Source organism: Monodon monoceros, unplaced genomic scaffold, assembly GCF_005190385.1.
Source record: "Monodon monoceros isolate NGI ecotype Baffin Bay Population unplaced genomic scaffold, NGI_Narwhal_1 Super_Scaffold_5, whole genome shotgun sequence".
Classification (NCBI taxonomy): domain Eukaryota; kingdom Metazoa; phylum Chordata; class Mammalia; order Artiodactyla; family Monodontidae; genus Monodon; species Monodon monoceros.
Window position 1 is genome coordinate 91863086 of NW_021703782.1, and position 23266 is coordinate 91886351.

Here is a 23266-nt window from a genome sequence, read left to right on the forward strand (position 1 = left end):
AGGAAGAACACTCTTTGACATAAATCACAGCAAGAACTTTTTTGACCCACCTCCTAGAGTAATGGAAATAAAACCAAAAATAAACAAATGGGACCTAATGAAACTTAAAAGCTTTTGCACAGCGAAGGAAACTATAAACAAGACGAAAAGACAACCCTCAGAATGGGAGAAAATATTTGCAAACGAATCAACGGACAAAGGATTAATCTCCAAAATATATTATCAGCTCATGCAGTTCAATATCAAAAAAACAAACAACCCAATCAAAAACTGGGCAGAAGACCTAAATAGACATTTCTCCAAAGAAGACATACAGATGGCCAAGAGGCACATGAAAAGCTACTCAACATCACTAATTATTAGAGAAATGCAAATCAAAACCACAATGAGGTGTCACCTCACACTGGTTAGAATGGGCATCATCAGAAAATCTACAAACAATAAATTCTGGAGAGGGTGCAGAGAAGAGGGAACCCTCTTGCACTGTTGGTGGGAATGTAAATTGATACAGCCACTATGGAGAACGGTATGGAGGTTCCTTAAAAAACTAAAAATAGAATTACCATATGACCCAGCAATCCCACTACTGGGCATATATCTGAAGAAAACCATAATTCAAAAAGACACATGCACCCCAATGTTCACTGCAGCACTATTTATAATAGCTAGTTCATGGAAGCAACCTAAATGTCCATTGACAGACGAATGGATAAAGAAGATGTGGTACATATATACAATGGAATATTACTCAGCCATAAAAAGGAATGAAATTGGGTCATTTTTAGAGACATGGATGGACCTAGAGACTGTCACACAGAGTGAAGTAAGTCAGAAAGAGAAAAACAAATATCGTATATTGACACGTATATGTGGAATCTAGAAAAATGGTACAGATGAACTGGTTTGCAAGGCAGAAGTAGAGACACAGATGTAGAGAACAAACGTATGGACCCAAGGGGGGAAAGCAGGGTGGGGGTGGGGGTGGGGTGAATTGGGAGAGTGGGATTGACATATATACACTAATATGTATAAAATAGATAACTAATAAGAACCTGCTGTATAGCACAGGGAACTCCACTTCGTTGTACAGTAGAAACTAACACAACATTGTACAACAACTATACCCCAATAAAAAATTTTTTAAAAAAAGAAATTATATCAAATTAAAAAGTCACAAGGAAATGAAATAAAAAAGAACATCTTGTAGTTAGCTTTCCTTCGCATTGTATTACTGGATAGAGTAGACTAAGAAGCAAGCGGTCTTTGATTTCAGCCGAGAAGATAGTCTTGGAGCCTCTTTGTCTGTACACATGATTAGAATATCGTGGCCCTGAAAAGAATGAGATGAACCCATTGCTTCTAGAGCCATTTAAAACCCATTTAGTGATGGGCTTCAATTCCAAATAACTTATTCATCTTTATATACCCCATGGGTATGGCTCTACCTAGCTGGATCTTACAATGTCATTATCTTATAAAGAACAACCATTTACTCTCCCCAGTTTTGGCGTGTTACAGATGATGGGATATTCCCTACAAAATATATGCCAATTTCTGGCTTGGCCAACTGCAACTATGAGTTTCTCAGGCTGATGGTTTATAAGAGAAGCAGGCTGCCTTCAGACATAACTTTTCCACTACAGAATACCATTACAATATTTATCATTTTGTGGGAAAATATCAGAAACAATGTTAAAATGTTTAGTCTTTATTATCTTTTGTTTGGACTTCGATTCTGTGAACAGGAATCAGTTATGGGGAAAGTTTTATAAAGTCCCTGTAGATCTCAAATTACGCATGCTGTTAGAAAACCTGCCATCATAAGCCACCGCATCAGTTAGGCGTTCTACCAGGGAATAGAGGAAAAAAGTGGTCTGTCCCTTCTTTAGATTTTTTTAAATTTACCAACACTATTTTAGAAGTAACTAAATGCATGCAGTCCTCTGCTAAAGAGAACAGAAAAACCAGTATTCTCTTGATCATGAATGATATGGTTTTAAAACCTCTAATTAGGAGCAGCCTAAATAGACAGCTGGTTTTGCAGGGTAACTATTGTTGGAAAGAATGGCTACAAGTCAACTATTTTGAAAGCAAAGTTACTATTTTTATAACACCTCTATAGCTCTATAAATAGGGGTATCATTTTATTATCCTTTAGTTAGTTGTCCTTGATGTACATTTCAGTTTGTCTTAGAAGGGTGTAACATAGTTTAAAGTTGGGAGTTCGACTGTTATTTTGTTGAAATTTTTCTTAAGACAAATTTGGTATCTAGTTACAACTACCATGAGATTTTCAAGCTAAAAGTATGTGGTCACATTATATGGAGAGGAACTGGGATTCAACCATGGAGAAGCAGATTCATACAATTCCCTTAGCTCAGCTCCCTAGGCTCGGCTCCGCCTTCTAACCGAGGTGGCCAGCCTTCCTTTCAGGCACAGACTCTTGTTATTCAACTGGCAACACAGACCAACTGCTCCTTGGTACAGATGAAATAGGATTGTCTGAAGCACAATGGCCCCATCATTTATCAAATCTGAGTTGAGAGAAACAATATTTAGGAAACATTGTCTGAAAAACATGGACTCCAGTCATTCCTCCAAATAATCTAAAATAACCTAATCCTACCCTTGAATCAAGCCAGGTCAGCAGAGCACAGGCATTTCTAAGGAGTCTTTCCTTGTCCACCCCACAATGAATTGTGCTTTCCTCAAATATAATGAGCCATGTTGAGGGATGATGTAAGAAACAGCATCATAAAATCCTCATAAAATGCTGCTCATACATGGAACTATTTACGAAACCCCCCAGAATCAGAAATTCCTATCTGATCATGGTGTTGAAAATAATTGTACTTCTCCCAAAAAACACTGCTTTGTTGTAACCTTGTGGATAATATAATGGCTCCCTTTCTGACTGGATGGGCTGAAAACTTAAACGCGTGAGCCACTAATGAACAAGTAAATAGGTTATAAGGATATGAACTATTCTTAGCCTTATCTGACATCTTTTTTTATGTCCCTGACTTTGTTTTCATTCTTCTTTAGGTTACCTATTTAACTTATTTTCTTTTATTTTATATACCTATGCAGGTCACTTAAAGTCCTTCCTAGAAAAAAGATAGGATATAAATTTAAAATTTTGTTTACAAAAATTCTAGGGCTTCCCTGGTGGCGCAGTGTTTGAGAGTCCGCCTGCTGATGCAGGGGACACGGGTTCATGCCCCGGTCCTGGAAGATCCCACATGCCACGGAGCGGCTGGGCCCGTGAGCCATGGCGCTGAGCCTGCGCGTCCGGAGCCTGTGCTCCGCAACGGGAGAGGCCACAACAGTGAGAGGCCTGCGTACCGCAAAAAAAAAAAAAAAAAAAAAATTCTATATTTAATATTAATGTAATATCACAAAGGAAAATATCAATAGATTGGACTGTTTAGAAATCTAAAAACTTTACATGTCAAAAACACCATAAAGAGAATTAAAAGAAATTATAAAACAGGAGAAATATTTGACACAAATAGTAAACTCTTACTATATGAATAATTTGTATATATCAATAAAAACACAAAGTAGAATAGATAAATGAAATAATGATGGTAAATAAATCAGTCAAGAAATTTGGATGTTGAAATAAATGAATTTGAAGAAACTTAAAATTGCTTTCCTAACATAGACTCCTAGAACTAGAATGGACCTTTCCTGATCAACCCTCTAACATTACAGAGGTCATGTGTGTTCAAGGCTGCTATTTACCTGTCCTCATTTTTATAAAGGAAAGGACAATTTTGGCCTCTCTCCACTCCCTACTCACTAATCCTCAAGGAATGAACAGTAAATATGTAATCTGACAGGTAAGAAGGAGACTACTATTCCTTGGGTCACATTTCCTAGTGGGTGGAGTTCATATATTACAGGTCACTGCCCCAAAAAGATGCAGATTTTTGCTCTCTGGGACCTGCCTGTGCTTAGGCACAAGGGGCGTGTGTACCTCCAGTCTCCAGGAGTAAGTAACCTGTCTTTGCCCACTCCCTCTCCTCAGATCCTCAGCCTAAGACTGGGTGGGTAAACCAGGCAAGGTCCCCATGCAGATCCAACTGCCCATACTTCCAGGGGGAGAGGCAGTAGAAAACCCCATTTGGCCATTTCTAAGCCTCATTCTCCAGTGTAACTTTTAGTACTAGAAACTGTGTTGGGGGTAGTTCCTGGGAACTTGCTCAGGCAATAAAGTTGATACTTCACTTCTTATTTGTCAGTCTGTAGGAAGGAGGGGTAAGATTCAGTCTCTCCCCCCTGCAACATGTGAATACACTGACTGGGACTCTGAGTTTATATAAAGAGAGGAGCTGCCACAGGGGAGCAAAGCACCATCAGGGAAGATGGAGGCTCTCGGTCTCTATAGCTGGAACTGCAAGAATAGATGAGGCAGATATTCCATTACCAGGAAAACTTCACGAATCAGGCAGAACACATAGGTTTCTTAGGCATGAGCCCTTTGAATTATTTTGGTTATCACTTTTTTTTTTTTTTTTGTCTTTCTCTTTATCGGGTCTTTTCTTTCAAGTGAGGGCTTTAAATTGCCGAGAAGTAGCTAAGGTCTATGTGGTTAGAGCAGTGCTGCTCAAAATATGGACTGGCAGCGTCAGCAAGGCCTGGCACTTGCTAGAAATGAAAATTTGGCGTCTCCACTCCAGGCCTGCTGAATCTGAACCTCTAGCATGGAGCCCAAGGACCTGCGCTTTAATAAGCTCTCCAGCTGATTCTTTGTTCGCTAAAGTTTGAGAAGCACAAAGAGAGCATTAGTGGAAGATTTTGATAGATTTCAGAAAGCATTTGGGGGAGCCTGACATTAGCAGACAACAGGAGATTAGCTGCCCAAAATTCTGTCCCTCTTTATCTTGTTCAGAAGAAAGAGATCTGAGAAAAGACTGAATCCATGGTTTGTCTACAGGCTCAGGAGTCACCCCAACACCACAGGCTCTCAAATTGCTCTGGATTGTTTTACAGAGCCCCAGACTGGGGATTCTACACCAGGGATTCTTCTTGGGTGGAGGGGATAAAATCCAGTGGGATTTTACCAACTCAAGTGCTGGGAAGGAGTCATAAAAGGTGTATGCCTAGAACCCTCTGTTTCTAAAGATGAGATCTGCCCAACCTCTGAAAAAGGAATGAAATCAGTTTAAAAAACAGGTTTTGATCTTGCAAATGGGACAAGATTAGGAGAGAATGGAATAAAGTGAAGGAAAGCACACCAAGGAGGAGAAGAAAATTTGAAATCATATTAGCCCAGTTAGAAATCTATGACAAGGAAAAGGAGCTATATCTAAACATAACTGCTCTAAAGAGATTAGAAAAGCAGAAATATTTACTAGGTCAGGGAAATGGCTGAAAATCGTCAAAGAGAAGAATAACGGGACTATTTTGGAGAACAAACTAAAATGACTCCCCTAAAAGGGTACCCAGAGTCAGGTATTATTCTATCAAAAAGGATCCTCTTACAGTTTTAAATAGGGAACCCAGAGTAGGCATTAATGGAGAACTCTTTAATAACTGGAGTTGTGGTGCTATGTAGTTACAGAAAATGTGGACATATTTAAAAAGAGAAATACTAGAAGGATCAGTGCAGAATTCTTCAGGTATCATTAAATGAATTCCAAGGTGGCATTGTTCTTACAGATGAAAGAGAGGGTATAGCCCAGGCTATAAGGAAGCCTGCCTGGGAAATGCAAGGATTTAGAATTTGAAAAGAAGGAACAGAAAAGCAGAGAAATGTTAAGGAGGATCCAGGGAGCATGACCCTTGATCAGAGCTGAGGTTATAGGCTAAACTGAATAAAAATAAATACCTCCTAACAAAAGGGAAGGTTGGCAGAATTTACCTGAACACTGGGTGAACCGTGGCACCATTCTTGCTCTATAGAGACCTCACTGGCAGAATCGAAAGTAATATGTTAGGAGAACAAAAATGTAAGTATGAAAACAAAAAGCAAATACAGAGAAGGAAAGTACTAAGACCGAGCAAAAGGTATTAGCCAGGCCTGGGGAGGAAGGAGGAACAGAAACAGCTGGCATGGAAGGTTGAAAGCTTACTACTCAGCTGGCCTGCCGGAGCAGTAGGAATACTTAGAAGGACCTGGAACACTGGAGGATTATCTCTCCCGATGCAGAAAAGGAAATGGTGGCAGGAAAGAATGCTTCAGTTCCCATCAAAGAAGCACAGGCAGTTCAAGTCTCAGAAATTCAGTTCTAAGGAAAGGTGGGGCTTGGGTGAAAAACCACTAAAACTAGGGGACTTCCTAGACCTCATTAGACCAGTGAAAACACAGGTTCCAGAAACTCAAGAGCAGCTCAAGGATCAGCTGAGGGTGATACTCCAGGGAAGACAAGGGAAACCTCCTAACCAGGAAGCAGGACTCAGAAGCAAGGCATTCAATAATAGGAAGCCACGCCACTCAGAATTAAAGCAATACTTAGGATCTTTCTGGGGATAGAGAAATTCTGAGAAAACAGCAGGAAAGTGGGAGTGTGAAGGAGGCAGGCATGCAAGACAATGCACTTCTTTTTTTTTTTTTTTTTTTAGTTAAATATGAGCTTATTGAAGTACTTTTCTCCCCATTTGGTATGTTCCCTCCTTTTTTGTTGTTGTGGTATAATTAATTTACAATGTTGTGTTAGTTTCAGGTGTACGATTCAAGTATACAATTTTACATATATATCTATTCTTTTTCAGATTCTTTCCCATTATAGGTTATTACAAGATATTGAGTATAGTTCCCTGTGCTATACAGTAGGTCCTTGTTGTTTACCTACCTTATATACAGTAGTGTGTATAGGTTAATCCCAAACTCCTAATTTATCTCTCCCCCTGCCCCCCAGCTATCCACCCCCCCAGCAACCATAAGTTTGTTTTCCATGTCTGTGAGTCCATTTCTGTTTAAGACAGTGCATTTCACTTGAAGAGCTTCCTACTATAAATATGGGATGCCCTGCTCACAAAGAAAGGAGGCTCTTTCACTGCACAGATCAAGATCTTCAGCAATGGTGGAGGGTAGGTAGAAAAAGGGCTCAAAGGAGACATGAAAATAAAAGGTTCTAAATACTCGGGATAGACACCAAGAAAGACCTGGAACCACCATTGGCAAAGTTCCAAATTTTTCAAAAAGCGTAGATTTCCTTCCCCCACAACAGATGGGAAGCCTGGTGTCAGACTGAATCCAATAACCTCAAAAGAAGAGATTTCCCAAATTAAGTTGAAATTCACAGGGGGTGGACTTCGGACAGCTGAGTAACCTATAGAGGCTGTCACATCACATGCTAGATTATACACACTACTGATAATCTGGGGTCCACATTGCAAAGGAGGAGGTAACGACAGTCTCATTTTCTGAACTTGACACCATGGCCCCCTCGTTATACTCAAGCTAGAGACCTCATCTCCCACCACTTTCTCCAGCTCACTCTGCTCCAGCCATGCTGGCTCCCTTGATGTTCCCAGAACATGCCAAGAACATGCCTGTCATTTTGTGTCCCCCCTCACTTCCTTCAGACCTGTGCTTACATGTCTCTTTATAATAGAGGCCTTCCCTGACCATCAATTGACACTCCCTTGGCCAAGCTTTATTCTTCATCTTACCACTTAGCCCCACCTAACATATATTTCCTTACTTGTTTATCTGTCTCCTCTCCAACCTCCTGACTCCAACCCCATGACAGCTGAGTCTGTTTTACTGCTGCTACCTTGTCAACTATCAGAACCTGTCTGACACACAGTAGATAAGAAATGAACACTTATTAAACAAATGCATTTACACATCCATGGTATTTGAAGTTTTTGCTCACGGTCCAAGGTTGAAAAAAGCAAGGTGGGTCCAGACTGACTTACGTACTAGGTTCTAGGAACAAAATTTTCCCTTTTTTCTTTTTAAGCACTAAATATTTAGTAAAAAGCAGTAGATGTACTGATTAAAAATGAGGGCCCTGGAGCCAGAATGCCTGTATTCAAATCCCAGGTGTACATCTCACTCAGTGTGTGATCTTGGGCAAGTTGCTTAACTTCTCTGTGCCTCATGATCCTTAATCTGTAAAATGGGAATAAAATAATGCCTTCCTCAAAAGGTTGGGTAGGTTTGGATTGACCGAAGGATAGCACTTTGAAAAATGCCTGGACATCCTCAGTGCTCAGTAAACAAAGCCAGTATTGTCATCGTCATTATTAAGTACTAGGAACCGTTCTAAACATTTTACTTGCAGTACGTCACGTACGAATCACTCAGAAGGTAACTGAGGCCCAGGTGCAAGAAGAACGTATCTAAGCCATTGGCTTTTCTTTTTTAATTGAGATGAAATTCACACAACATAAAATTAACCACTTTAAAGTATACAATTCAGTGATGTTTAGTACTTTCACAGTGTTGTATAACTATCACATAACTTTGCTTTTCTAAGTTTTGTATCTCTGGGACTCATGTTGAGAAATGGGACAATGAAACTTGGAACAAGATTAATTCAACTTTGGAGGTACCTAAGAAGTAACATCTACTACAAAAAAAAAGATTTATAGGATGCAACAGTTAGAACACACTCGCTGTCTCAGGGAGGCCACTCTAATGGAGGCTTAGCAGAGAAGGCACTGGGAAGGAAAGAACCTGGGACTTGAGTGCCTTTACACGTTAATTTACAGGGAGAGGTGGGTGTTATTTTTAGACTTTAATTTCTCTGAGGATTTAATAATTGGAGGAAATGCATATTCAAATTGTGAGCATTATTCTGTAGCCAGAAATGTATGTGGGGGCTAGGTTTATGCTGTCAGGAGGTCTTCATCGTGCAACCTCTGCTGATACAAGGCACAATCTGAGATGAAAAATACAATAAAGAGTGAATTTTCAGCCTCCGGTGCTTCATGGCCCTCATTTGTGTCTACTGCATTTCAGAGCCTTCCAAGTACAAAGACCAACGTGCCCACTACTGACCCACAAAGATCAGTCGGTGAACAGGATAAAGGCCTCAGGAAGGTAGGAGCGAGACCTATCTTATTCTACTGTTTTCTTTCAATGGTTTCCCAGAAATTTGTCCATTAAACCCAACTGATGAGGGACTTCCCTGGTGGCACAGTGGTTAAGACGCCATGTTCCCAACGCAGGGGGCCCAGGTTCCATTCCTGGTCAGGGAGCTAGATCCCACATGCATGCAGCAACTAAGAGTTCGCATGCCACAACTAAGGAGCCCGTGAGCCACAACTAAGACCCAGCACAACCAAATAAATAAATAAATATTTTTTTAAAAAAAGCAACCCAACTGATGAAAGAACAAAAGAAATGGTAGAGACTTCTGCATCCCTCCCCACCAGGGAGGGCTGTGGAGTTGACAGAGCCGCCTCTATTTGGCTTCCTTGCAAGCAACAGAAGGAGCCTGACCTGCTTTAGGTCACTGTTCTCTGTGTCGGGTTAATGTGCCCGTACGGCGCTGTCAGGTGGCCTCCTTGTCCTACCCACGTCCAACACACTGCAGCTCACATTTCTGATCTCCTGGAAGTTAGTTCTAGTCGCCCATAATGACTACCCTTAGGGTTCAGCTGTCTTAAATTGGAAGTGAGAGATAGGAAGCCTTACAGTATTCTCAATCCATCACTCCTAGGAATTCCTGAGTAAAGCAGTCCACTCCTGGTCTGTACCATCTCTGAGCCTGAACCCAAGTGGGAAAGGGGAGAGGTGGTAAGATTCAGGGACACTGTGCCCCAGAAAACATTGGTAGTTTGTTAGAACTAGAACCCAGGTCTCTTGACTCTGAGACTATCACTCTTTATGCTGCCCCATGTTGTACAGTTCAATACACATATTTAACTTGTTGTCTTAAGATACCAAACAGAAAGACATCTACACCCACCTGCTGGTGCGGTTGTCATTGTTATTTGCACTGAGTGCTGCTCGGGAGATCCCAGGAGGGTGACATTCACTGTGTACTCAGTTGCTGGATACAGATCTAAACACACCACTGCAGTTTGTTCCCTCGTTGTGAAGTTAAATGATGTTGCGTGATAAAAATTATTCAGATACCACCTTTGACCTAGAACTTTAAACTGTCGTGAGATTAAAAGAAAGTGATGCATTAAATTCATTTGGCTTGCAGATGTCTAGACTATAAGCAAAATGGAAAGAAAGCAGGAAGGTTCCTTCTACTTGTCCTCACCCACACAGAATTATTTTTAATACAATAGCAGGCTAAACTGGACAAGAACTTTACAAAGCTACCCTACGTACCCTATTCAACCTCCCTCTCAACCAGCTATAAGACTAAGCTTAAAATGCATAACTACATCTCAGACGGACAAAGTGTCAGGCTATTCTAAAGTAATCCCTTGAGCCTTCCCAGGTGAAGGAGACTGTACTGGAGTTACTGGGCAAAATTCTTTTCATTTTTTTTCATTCATAAGGAATCCACAGACAAGCCTCATGGAACAGACTTTTTACACTGTATGAGGACTACCCCAAATTATGCATGCAAAGCAACTGAGTCATGGTACTTCACTGGAGCCTTCCTATTAGAGTTCTGGAAAACAGTTCTTGGTCCACAGAGTCATCACACACACTGGTAACCCAATAGTGCTCTAACCACTGCCAACTCAAGATGTATGTATAATATAGGGATTTATAAGAGAAAAAAACAAACAAACATGTGAAGGTCCCATAAGTAATATGATCATCCCTTGATCAATCAATGTGTTTTAGCTGGATGTACATGTTTTTAGTGTTTCCTTTGATGCTTGTGTCATTGGCTATTCCACCCTCTACCCTTCCTCATCACTGTCATTCTTCCACAGACATCCAAGACCCTGGCTCATTTGGGAGATTCCTCTCTCCCCCAATTCCTAGCATTCTCTTGGGTAACATAAAGGTCCTTATAGGCAAGCCATCAAAACTTGGCCTCAGAGTTGCTTGGGTTCAGTGCTGTGAAGTTCCTCCACTCTGCTTCAGCTACCCACATCCACCACCACATCCTTGACTGTCATCCTCTGAGCTGCTCCACCAAGATCTCACAATCTCTTGCTCTTCTGGACGACGCATTCCCACTCAGTCTGATCTCTCTCAGGAAATCCCCCAAGATTTCCCCACTCAAGATTTTCTACCACTATTTTAACACCCCCATCCTCATCTTCCCACCTATCTTGGATACCATTGTCTATCACTTCCACCATTCCCTTTGCCTGATACCCTCAACACCCTTGCCGCTTTGTTCTCAATTTCACCCATTCTTGAAAACTCAAAGCCCTGGGGCAATCCAGATGTTTGACTTCACCACTTCTGCATTCAGACTGCTGCCCTCTGCTGGAGAAAAACCTCACAACTATGGAGGCTGCATTTCTATACAAAGTCAGTCTCATCCTAAACTACATGTAGTTCAGTCTATAAACAAAAAATTACTTTCTAGTTAACAAACTTTGGATCACACTGTCTGTACGATTTTATAATATAGTCCTTTTACTTAACAACATATTAGAAAGTTTTTCTCTATCATTAATTCATTCTATAAATAGACAGACTGCCTATTATTTACCAGCCAGAGTATACAGTGTTGGTTATACAATAGTAAATAAGATACAGGTCCTAACCTCAAGGAACTCACAGGTAAGTATCTAGGCAAATAAAATACCCAGGGATAAGTGTTATAATACATGAAGCTGGAGGAGTACATGAAGCTGGAGGATCAGGGAAGGTTTCCTCATCTTAATTGTGGACCGAAAGAGAAATTAGCATTAACCAGGTGAGTTGGGGATGTGAAAAGTAAGGGTAGGAAAAACAATTCAGAGCAGGGACAGCGTTTGGGGGAGGAGGTCAGTGAAGGCCTCCCACCAGGGAGATGACTGAGCTGAGCACTGAAGGACGAGCAGGAGTTATCCAGGTAAAGGAGGGAAGGGCTTTGCAGGTAGGAGAGTCACCTATGTGAAGACACAGTGCTAAAGGGAGTGCTAAAAGGAGCCTTTTGGGGGGTACAGGGCCCAGAGCTTAGAGAGCAGATTAGCCCTAAAGAAATTGATTTAGGAGTCTTCAGCATGGAGATGGTCAAGAGAATGGGTAAGACAACCAAAGACGGGTATAGAATGACAAGAGAACAGGGAAGGCACAACCTTGGGGGTAATCAGGTTTAACTTGTGAAAGAGACTGAGAAGGCTCAGACCAACAGGAGAAAAAGAGACCATTTCAATGGGAATATTGGTCCACAGCAACAGATGTTGTCCAGTGGGAAGCAGAAGGTATTTCATGTCTGCATAGTGTTCTATCCAATAAATGTATGATTATTTATTTAACCAAATCCCTATTGATGGACACTTGTTTCCAATTTCCCCTATTATAAATAAAGCTTCGGACAACAGTTTAATCTTTCTGTATATGTTTGAATCATTAATTATAGTACACTTGTGGAAGTTTAAGGATCCTAACAAATAACTATTCCATAAAAGTCATGCCAATTTAAGGGCCCACGGCTGTGTGTAGTAATACTTTCTCCAGGTTTACAGAAAAATCATGGTGTCTCATGATTTAAAAATTCTTTTCATGTGTGTATTCATGTGTGTTTTGGCAGTATCTATATTCTCTTTTGCAAACTGCCTTTGAAGGTTCACTTCCTTCCAATGGATTTGTTAAGAGTGTTTCACATGTTACTTAAATTAACCTTTGTCTAACATATTAAAAAATAGCAATTTTTTTTCAATTGAACTCTTTAATCATTTTAGTGTAGGACATGAAGTGAGAATCATTTATCTTCTTAACCAAGTAGTTAACCAGTTGTCCCAGAACCATTTATTTCTGTACCCATTCGAAAAATCATCTTTGTTTTATATTAAGTTATTTGGGTACCTGAATATATTTCTAGGTCCAGTGTTCTTTCCAATATTAAAATTTGAATATTTCACTCACCTGCTTAAAATCCTCCAGTGCCTCCATATAGACATAAAAAATAAGATCCAAGCTTAAAAGTATGGGATACAGGGATGATCACTATTCAGATTTTTGCCTCATCTCCTCCTACTCCCCCTTGCTTTCTCTGTTCCCCAAGAAAGTCACATTCTCAATTATCCAATAAGCTACTCGACTTACCCACACTGCCCTTCTTCACCTCATCCAACATCTTTTATCTGGTTAATTCCTACTTACTGTTTATGACTCTGCAATGTTTTTGTTTCTTGTTAAAAAAATTGTACCTGGACATGGGGACTTCCCTGGTGGTCCAGTGGTTAAGACTCCGTGCTCCCAATGCAGGGGGCCCAGGTTTGATCCCTGGTCAGGGAACTAGATCCTGCATGCTGCAACTAAGACTCAGTGCAGCCAAATAAATATATATTTTTAAAAAATTGTACCCGGACATATATACACATACATACAGTCTCCTATTCCATTTATTTACTTTTTATCAAAGCTCTCATTACACCATATTGTAGTTGTCTGTTTACTTGTATGTTTATATTAGTTCGAATAGAACTTCCAGGTCCTAATACATGATATTCTTTTGGTAAATGGCTAATGAATTAATTCTAATTTAATACTTACTTAGTCTACTCTCTGTCAGATGATTTGCTAGGCACTAAAAATGATACAAAAATAATAAATTTCAGTTCCTGCCTGAATATACTTATAATTTTACTTGAGATTTGTGATGTTTATAAATTCAAGTTAAGTGAGGACCAAGAGCCCTGCAATAAGTTTCTTAAAAACCCACATCCGAGTGTGAATTTGATGACAAAATAAGCTGCAACTATAAATGAACCAAAATAAAATATAAGACATGTGAAATACCAGACAGAGAAAATGAGAGCAAATCACCCAATAGTGTCTTCCTTCAATTTAGTCCCTCACTTGCAGCCATCTCACATCCATCTCTAGAAACAAAAATCAAACAATCTAGAAGTTCATTCCATTAGTGTTTTTAAATACTCTGGATCCCCACTTGGAGAGCACCCAAAGTTTTAAGTGACACAATTCATTAACGAATAGCATAAGAGATCTTCTTACTTGGTACATTCGTTCTGATCCAACTTTCTTAGAATGCCTGTTCAATTTCAAACAAGCTTCATTAAGTACTGAAATATTGAAAATCCTGTCATCTTCTAAGAGATCATCACCTAAAAGATAAGAGAGAACACAGGGAAAGGTTACATCTTCTTAGCAAAACATACCATGGCCAAGGACAACTGAAACTCTGAGAGCCAACAGAGTGTTTAACAGCAGAAGCATCAAATCTGGCTTCAAGTCCTAGCTCTACAACTTCTTAATTGCATGACCTTAGCTAAGTCACCTAAGCCTTCTGAACCTCAGTTTCCTTATTTGTGGAATCAAGTAATCAGGTTTGCTTTTCTTATACTATAGGCTGTTGAATCAAATGAAATAATGCATATTTTAAAACTGTTGTAGGGCTTCCCTGGTGGCACAGTGGTTGAGAGTCCGCCTGCTGATGCAGGGGACACGGGTTCATGCCCCGGTCCGGGAAGATCCCACGTGCTGCGGAGCGGCTGGGCCCGTGAGCCATGGCCGCTGAGCCTGAGCGTCCGGAACCTGTGCTCCGCAACGGGAGAGGCCACAGCAGTGAGAGGCCCGCGTACCGCAAAAAAACTGTTGTAAACTAACAAGGCTGTGAGATTTTTAGAGAGTTAATTCAATCACTTGGATGGTCCATAAGTAAAATGTCATGAAGGTAAGTATATCAATAGCCAGAAAGTCTGAGAATAAGGAAAAAGCTGAATAAAAGTCAAAGGTCAGGGATTAGAACTCTCAGAGCAGGTGTTTCCAACCTAGAAGATGACCAGAAAGTAGATGACCAGGCAAGATGTTTATTCTCACAGCAGACAGTATTTCAAGAGCTACTCAGATGAGGCAATGAAATAATCAGAGAGCTGATATACTTGCATTGCTATATAGAAAAAAAATCATTTCATGCCTCCTGCAGCCTAATTCATTCCTTTGATGTTCTATTTCCTTAATACAGGAAATGAAAAAAAAAGAAGAAGAAGAAGAAAAAATTTGTTACTAATGAATTAAAGAACCCACAGAGAGTCTAGTAGTACCATGGCTAATTTTCAAGGAAAAGCAAATTTCCTAACAAACAGGTCTGTGCATTTTCTACAAATGAGAAAAAGTTAAATGTCTACAGAGAGAAGCTTTTTATTACTATAAGATAGTTATATTTCTCCCACGGGAGTCTTTGCTACCTAAGAAGTAATAATGATAACAATAAATTATTCTACTCAAAATTGGAACTGTCCACAGCATTTTAAATATCACTGACATAGGCAGCACCAGGCAATTAGCTGTGGGAGAAAATATTCTTGGTTAGCTGTAACTGGAAAATGTAAGATATGGTTATGAGAGAGAATTTGAAGACCTATCACAATGTGCTCTCCGTTATCTTCATAGCTTTCATTTTCAAGATTTCATAAGGACACCAGAAACAAAAATTTCCCCATGTACGCACATGATTTTGAGGTATACCAAATATATGTATGTGAGAAATACCACATATAGTATATGTCTGTACACAAACAGAGCATAAAGCAGAAGTATTGTCTGCAGAGTTCCCATCTCAATATGATTTTCCCACTTATAGCCATTATAGTCTGAAAACAAAAGCATCTGGCTCCCACTTCCCACCTCCAACCCTGACAGAAGTGACTGCAAATAGTGAAAATGGGTCAAAATTTGCATCTGGGTTGGAAAGAAGGATTGACTGCCATCCATAAGGCAGAAACATGAAGATATTTCTGCTTAGCACAATGTGGAAGAGACTAGGTAAAGAAAGATGCTGAGAGCTCTAAGCAACAGGCCTTCCAAGCAAAGGAGCAGGGTTCCAAAATCTCAAAGGAAGGAATAGGGGAGGACTGGTGCCCATAGAGGTAGGGGCTGGAAGCAAGGATAGCCCACAGGACTGCTCCAGCTGGAGCCATTTAGCCTGCGGGTTCCCAATCCTAAATGCACATCAGCCTCACCCAGACATGGCAGATCTAAAGTAAAGCTTGGACATCTGTGGGGTTTTTGGTTTTTGTTTTACTTCACCAGGCAATTCTGATAGGCACCCAGGGTTATATACTCTGCTATCACTATTTCTACTTCTAATAATAATAGCCTTTCCTTAGCACAATGGAGATCAGTAACAGGGAAGGACTTCTAAGGGGAGGCCTAGGGACCTGGAGGTTCCACCTGACAGACAACCTGGGTTGGCAAAAGGAGAGACTTGGTTCCTTCCTGCCTCTGTAGGCTATAGCACCATAATGAAGCCAGGCAATGCTGAGCTGGCCCAAGAGCTACAGCTTCACCACTCAAGATAGCAAAGTGCTCAGAAATAAAACTTGGGGCAGTAGGTTTTCTCACAGCTGCTCTCCAAAGGATACTGGATCATCCAACCAGCAGTAAATCCTTCAAGATGAGATCTGAGATAAGCATACCAATATTATCCAATAAAAAGTAAGATCAAAGGGAATGCCATCCATTTTATTATGAGGGAAATATCAAACCTAAATAAAACTTTTATCTTCCAAGGATAAATAATATAGAAAGGGAGGGGGGAAGCCCATGAAATGATTTTACAAAGAAGAAGAGGGAGATCGCGCCTAGAAGGCAAAGAATGAACACTGTTGAAAAAAAATAGTGAGCAAAATAATGGTAAAATTCAGCAACATCTGTTCTGTACTTTCAGTAAAAAAATTTTAAAGATGATTCAAACAGATTAAGGATGAGATGTAAGAGAATGTGATAGCAGAGACAAAGCTGGTTGAGAGAGGCAGAAATAAAAAGGGAACTAGAAGAGACAAAAAGAAATGAAAGTGCAACAACAGAATTTAAAGTGCATCAGAAATGTCAATGCAGGGACTTCTCTGGTGGTGCAGTGGTTAAGAATCTGCCTGCCAATGCAGGGGACACAGGTTCAAGCCCTGGTCCGGGAAGATCCCACATGCCATGGAGCAACTAAGCCCGTGCGCCACAACTACTAAGCCTGTGCTCTAAAGACCACGAGCCACAACTACTGAGCCCGCGTGCCACAACTACTGAAGCCCATGCACCTAGAGCCCATGCTCCGCAACAAGAGAAGCCACCGCAATGAGAAGCCCAGGCACCGCAACAAAGAGTAGCCCCCACTCGCTGCAACTAGAGAACGCCTGCGTGAAGCAACGAAGACCCAACGCAGACAAAAAATTAATTAACTAATTAATTAATTAATCTTAAAAAAAAGAAATGTCAGTGCATATATGCATAAATGCGTATAGAGAACAAACTTGCTACATACTCACAGAAGGCAAAGGAAAAAGGCACGGATATAAAAAAAGAGAAAATAGAAGACCAATGCAGACAGACAAGGAATTCCACATAGGAGTATTTGAAGAGCAAAAACAAACAAACAAAAACAATAATCAGAGATTTAATGAAAGAAAATATTCCTAATGTGTAGATAGATTGAAATTTGAAGATCCAAAACCTCACAGGGTACTAGGAAAACTTTGTGAAAAACATTAACATGTATATAACCCATGACTGAAATTTCATAAAAGAAAGGACTCCTGTCTCATTCACTATTGAATTCCCGATGCCTAGAACAATGTCAAACACATAGTAAGTGGTCAATAAACATTTACCATGTGCATGAGTAAATGATTAAAGTCTTGAACTTTGCACATAAAGAAAGCTTCTATGATATCCAGGCTGAAAAATCAGATTGTCTACATAGGATTTTTTTTTTTAATCACACCTTCAAATTCCTCTTTCAAAACTTTAAATTCCCAAAGCCAATGTGAAATGCCACCAGAATTCTGACAACAAAGGTTTTGGCCCAAGAATTTTATCTTCAATCAAGTTCCTATTCACTTGTGAAGACAACAAAAGGATATTCTCAGATAATCCTGGGCTCAGAAAGTATCCCATTCCTCAGTAAGAAGATAGAAATCACTGTGCAGAGAGAGAAATAAAAATACAGAGAAAGACAAAGATACTTTGGTGTGAAAGAACTGGTAGTAAACACTGAAACTATTAAAACATATACCTATTTAAATAATTGTTATGAATATTGCTATAAATTAATATAAAACTGAATCCTTTAAAGATGTAGTACATGTTAAAAATAATTAAAAATAAGAAGCTGGCAATAAAATGCTGTATTAAACCAATAACATAAGGGAAGCAAAAGGGGAAGGAGTAAAAGGAAGTAAAGAATGCTAACTTCCTTATCTTACTGGGGGAGAAGTTAACATTATTTCAGTCAACACAGGCAATAAGAGAAATACACATTCAAATAGGATTTTCTTATTTTTGTTTTTTAATGTGTAATGCAGAATAAAAGCAAAATCTATACTGTCTGAATCACTGAAAAAAGAAAATCTGGGGCTTCCCTGGTGGTGCACTGGTTGAGAGTCCGCCTGCCGATGCAGGGGACACGGGTTCGTGCCCCAGTCCGGGAAGATCCCACATGCCACAGAGTGGCTAGGCCCGTGAGCCATGGCCGCTGAGCCTGCGTGTCTGGAGCCTGTGCTCCGCAACAGGAGAGGCCACAACAGTGAGAGGCCTGCATACCACAAAAAAAAAAAAAAAAGAAAATCCATGCAGCAAAAAGAGAAAACAATGGACATAACAACATAGCATAAAAAAGAGAAAAAATTAAGATGACAGAAGAAAGGAAAACCATATCACAAACAACACTAATGTAAATTGCTTAACTACTATTTTTCTCAAAAAGGTTTGCAACATATGCTGTCTCCTAGAGTACATCTATAGCAATGTTATCCAGATAGCTTTTAAGAAGAACAAAAGGGGGGCAAAGGCATATCATGCAAATAGAGCACAAAGAAATCAAGAAAATCGGGGCAAAAAAAAAAAATTAAATAGGCTAAAGTGAGCCACTTCTTAATAGTGGAAGTTAGAATCTACAGTTAAGATATCAATCACGGGGCTTCCCTGGTGGCGCAGTGGTTGAGAGTCCGCCTGCCGATGCAGGGGACATGGATTCGTGCCCCGGTCCAGGAAGATCCCACGTGCCGCGGAGCGGCTAGCCCCGTGAGCCATGGCCACTGAGCCTGTGCGTCTGGAGCCTGTGCTCCGCAACGGGAGAGGCCACAACAGTGAGAGGCCCGCGTACCGCAAAAAAAAAAAAAAAAAAGATATCAATCACGAACATAAATATCATAACATCAAAATATGTGAAACAAAACAATTAGAATTTCTAAGAGGAACTGAGAAGAATGGCAATCCAAGTAAGCAAAGAACAGTAACGACAACAAAAACAGAAGTCCTGAAAAACCTTACTACTAGAGCTGATTTAAGACTAGATCTTACCTTACGAGCAAACACTCTACCTATTATCACAAAACTTTGCCAAATAGTAAGCCCCAAGAAAATGTTGATAAATTCCCCACAAAGAATACTAAAATGTAAAAAAAAAAAAAACTAGAAATCAACAACAAAGTGTAAATGTTAAAAATACTTTAAACCTACCACTTGATAACACACGTAATTAATCCTTCAATCAATGAGGAAATCAAACTAGCAATTAGGGACTTCCCTGGTGGCGCAGTGGTTAAGAATCTGCCTGCCAATGCAGGGGACACAGGTTCAAGCCCTGGTCCAGGAAGATCCCACATGCTGCAGAGCAACTAAGCCCCTGTGTGCCACGACTACTGAGCCCATGTGCTACAACTACTGAAGCCCATGCGCCTAGAGCCCATGCTCCACAACAAGAGAAGCCACCGCAATGAGAAGCCTGCACACTGCAACGAAGAGTAGCCCCTGCTCGCCACAACTAGAGAAAGTCCACACGCAGCAACAAAGACCCAATGCAGCCAAAAAATAATAAATATATAAATAAAAAATAGCAAGTATATAATAAAGTAAAGTAAAAATAAAGAGAACATATATTAACACCCTCATAAATAATTCTTTGATCAAGGGAAAATCAGAATAGCAATTATACCATGTCTTGAAAGTAAAGATAAAGACAACATGTATAAATGCCTAAAGAATTCTGGCAAAGCTCAAATCCGGAAGGGAGAAAGAAGCACTGAAGGCTTTTATTACCAAACAGAAAATAATGGAAATAAGTTGAACTATGCACTCAACTCAAGAATTTAGTAATAGAACAATATAATGAAGTTAAGAGAACTAGGGAGAAGGAAATAATTTTAAAAAATAAGGGGAGAAATTAATAAGACAGAGAAAGAAAAACAATTAAAAAACCCAAGAGATTACTCTTTGGGGAAAACAACAGTAATAAAACAGACAACCCAAGCGAAGCAGATCAAGTGTTAAAAAGAGAGAAACACAAAACTACAAATCAAAATAACCTGGGGTTATATAATCTGTAACCCCAGAGGAGTTGTAAACAAATATTCCATGTGACATTCTGCCAATATATCTGCCAATATATTTAAAATCACAGCAAAATGGATGTTTCTTAGGAAAGTACAAATTATAAAAATTGACTCAAGAAAATGTAAGAAACATAAACAGACCCCCCAAAACATAGAAGAAACTGACAAAGTTATCAAAGAATCATCTCCCAAAGGGGTGAAACTTAAGTAATATTAAGAGCAATGTGTCCAACTTTAAGGGAAGGGGATAATTCTAAAGTGATATAAACTTTTCCAAGGTATAAAAAATATGGAAAACTTCCCAATTCATTTAAAGAGAACCAGCATAACGCTAATAATGAAATCAGATGGCTAAATGTGCAGGATAGAGAGGCGGGAATGACAGAGCTTCACAAGAGTGCATAAGGAAACAGCAAAGACAAAATTTGAGTAGATATGGAGTAAATGTAGAAACATACCTTGTTCCCAGTTGGAATAATTCAATATAAATCCCAATTCTCACTAGGTTAATTTGCAAATTTAATCCAATTCCATTTAACATTTCAGACAGAGGAAGGAGGTCTGGCGACATTAAAAAACTCAACCATGGTCACCCAACTCTTAAGCAGCAGAGTTAAGATGCAAATCTGGGTATGTCTGACCCAAAAGGCCACGCTTTTCTCAGTGGAAATTAACTTGAAGAGGTTGAAGAGGATATTAGTAAAAACAGCTGACACTGAACAGCAAGCTCTCATTCTGACTGAACAGAGACAGATGAGTTTGGAGTCCTGGGATGCTCTTTTAAAGAAGACATATTCCTAATAAATCCACAGTAGTTTATTTTAAACTTTGAACAACTTTCTCTAGTTACTATATTAATTTGACAATATCTTTCCCTACCTAGTATTTACTTAGAAATAAATCATTTTGTTTTATTTATATACAAGTACCCTGAGACCTATTTTGTATAATTTCATAGTTGGCTTGATATTGTTAAGACTGGCAGACTTCAATTATTTCTGCAACATCCATGTTACTTCCCAGTTCCTAGTGGCAGCAACACCTAAAGGTTGAGTTTTCTTAATTAGGACATCAAATAGCTAGTTGAGAACTACCTCAACTTATCCAAAATAATAAATGACACCAATGGCTTTTCAAGGTTTGCTTATTAGGAGTTTAATTAGTCCTGACACCCCACAACCAGAATTATGGAAAAAAAAAAACTTACTGTAATTGTCATGATGATATAAAAATCCATGTGATAACTATGTGCATTGGGGTTTATTATGACTTCTTGAAGCTCCTTCTTGTCCACACCTCTTTTCACCCCACATCTACCCTCCTGCATCCTAAGGCTGCCTCCCCCTCTCCACCTGCCCACTCTCAGCTCGGTTCTCCACCCCCAGTCAGTCCTAGGGTCAGTTCCCATCCTGGAGCACAGCTCCTGGGTCAGCCTCCCTGGCTCCACCTTTACCATAGGCAAGAGTGAATGACGTTTGAGTTTCCTACCAAAGATAAGCCATGTGGCTACCCTCTGTTGCCTTGGATAACTGAAATGGACTGCATCATCACCTACTGTTCTCCTCTTTTAATGCCTTATTACCTTCCACGTCAACCAGAGGACGCAGCTGAGAATCAATGCATCAGTGACCATTCAGCCTGGCATCAATAGGAGAGGAATCTCTCCTACCAGACCCGCTCTGGTTCTGAGCCCTAGAGCAATTAATCCCCTGGCTACAAATCTCAGAAAGCAACCGTGAACTCTCCTGACCAGTAGATTCTGAAGCACATTTTCCCACATCCTGTGCTTAGCATTTTCTAGGAGGAAATGAGACTTCACCTCCACCTACCAGCTGTCTGGAACCCAATGATGGCTGGCACAGAGCGTCTGGGAGAGGCAATAGAAATGTGCATGGTGTAGTTGGTGCCCTGGTACAGATCTAGGCACACTTTCGGGGTCCTGTTGTCTGTGGTCAAATTAACTGTCTCCTCATGAACTGTTTCCATGGAGTCCAACCGTTGTCCTTTTATGTATATCTTTGTGAGGGGAAAAGACAAGAGAACCCACCAGGACTTCAGTTAAAACAAACAAGAGAGATTTTTGTGGTGCTGGAACCTACTCCCTTACTACTCCCTTTAATACTGCACTGCTCATCCCAGGGGAGATAAATAGGGCAAACCTCTGCTATCAGGTATCTGATGACGAAATCTGATCAGCCCAGTAATCCATAAATGCTGAGAAGCGACATAAAATGAGGAGTATCTCCAGGGAGTGCTATCCTGCACTCAAATGACCAGCGATCAATGGAGGCAACACAACCTGAGACCCGCTCACTGCAAACTGTCACCGAGGCAGCAGATGCTTCTAGGCTTGTTCTGGGGGAGTGAAATACAAGAGCTTGCAAACAAGCGATAATGATGATGCCAAATATAAATACATCCCACACACATATATGGAGGATGACAAATAGACTAAACTCAAAATGTAAAATAAAATAATCCAGATATCTTTAAAATTCTGTTCACTTTTTTAAAGGACTATGGGATTTGAAAGCTATTAGATTGAGAAGCACTTCCGGAAGCAAGTCCCTCCTACTCTTATTCCCATGGTAACCATTTCTGCCCTAGCAGGAAAAAGGAGCTCACTTTACTTACCACATATACAATCTTGGAGTTTATTCTTCCTGGGTTTATTTGCCACCTCACACAAGTGTTATTAAACACTGACACGTCATTAATTTCTATAATTATTTCTAAAATAGAAAAAGAGAGAGTCCACTCACAAAATGCACTGATGGGCTTTGGAAAAACCCTAATGGCCACCACATTAGAGGGCATGATTTAGTTTATCTGCCCAGCTGGTCTCTCTGATGATCACCATTCATGCTCTGATTCAGAAACCGAATCAGCAATTCAAGCTACCCCAGGCCAATCACCCAATTTAACTTCACCATGAGTGAGCTTG

At 40.0% G+C, this 23266-nt stretch overlaps 1 protein-coding gene across 3 annotated transcripts in view; it reads right to left on the reverse strand.

Moving 5' to 3' along the window:
* SUSD1 (sushi domain containing 1) overlaps positions 1-23266 on the reverse strand; it is a 127198-nt gene that overhangs the window by 55357 nt on the left and 48575 nt on the right. For 2 of the 3 annotated variants that reach the window (XM_029202759.1, XM_029202758.1), the window contains exons 7-10: positions 22957-23054; positions 22152-22338; positions 13994-14103; positions 9873-10065 (exon numbers count right to left, since the gene is read on the reverse strand). In XM_029202759.1, the coding sequence (XP_029058592.1) occupies positions 9873-10065; positions 13994-14103; positions 22152-22338; positions 22957-23054 (588 nt within the window). The remainder of the gene's footprint in view (positions 1-9872; positions 10066-13993; positions 14104-22151; positions 22339-22956; positions 23055-23266) is intronic. The other variant, XM_029202760.1, reaches the window with a different exon arrangement.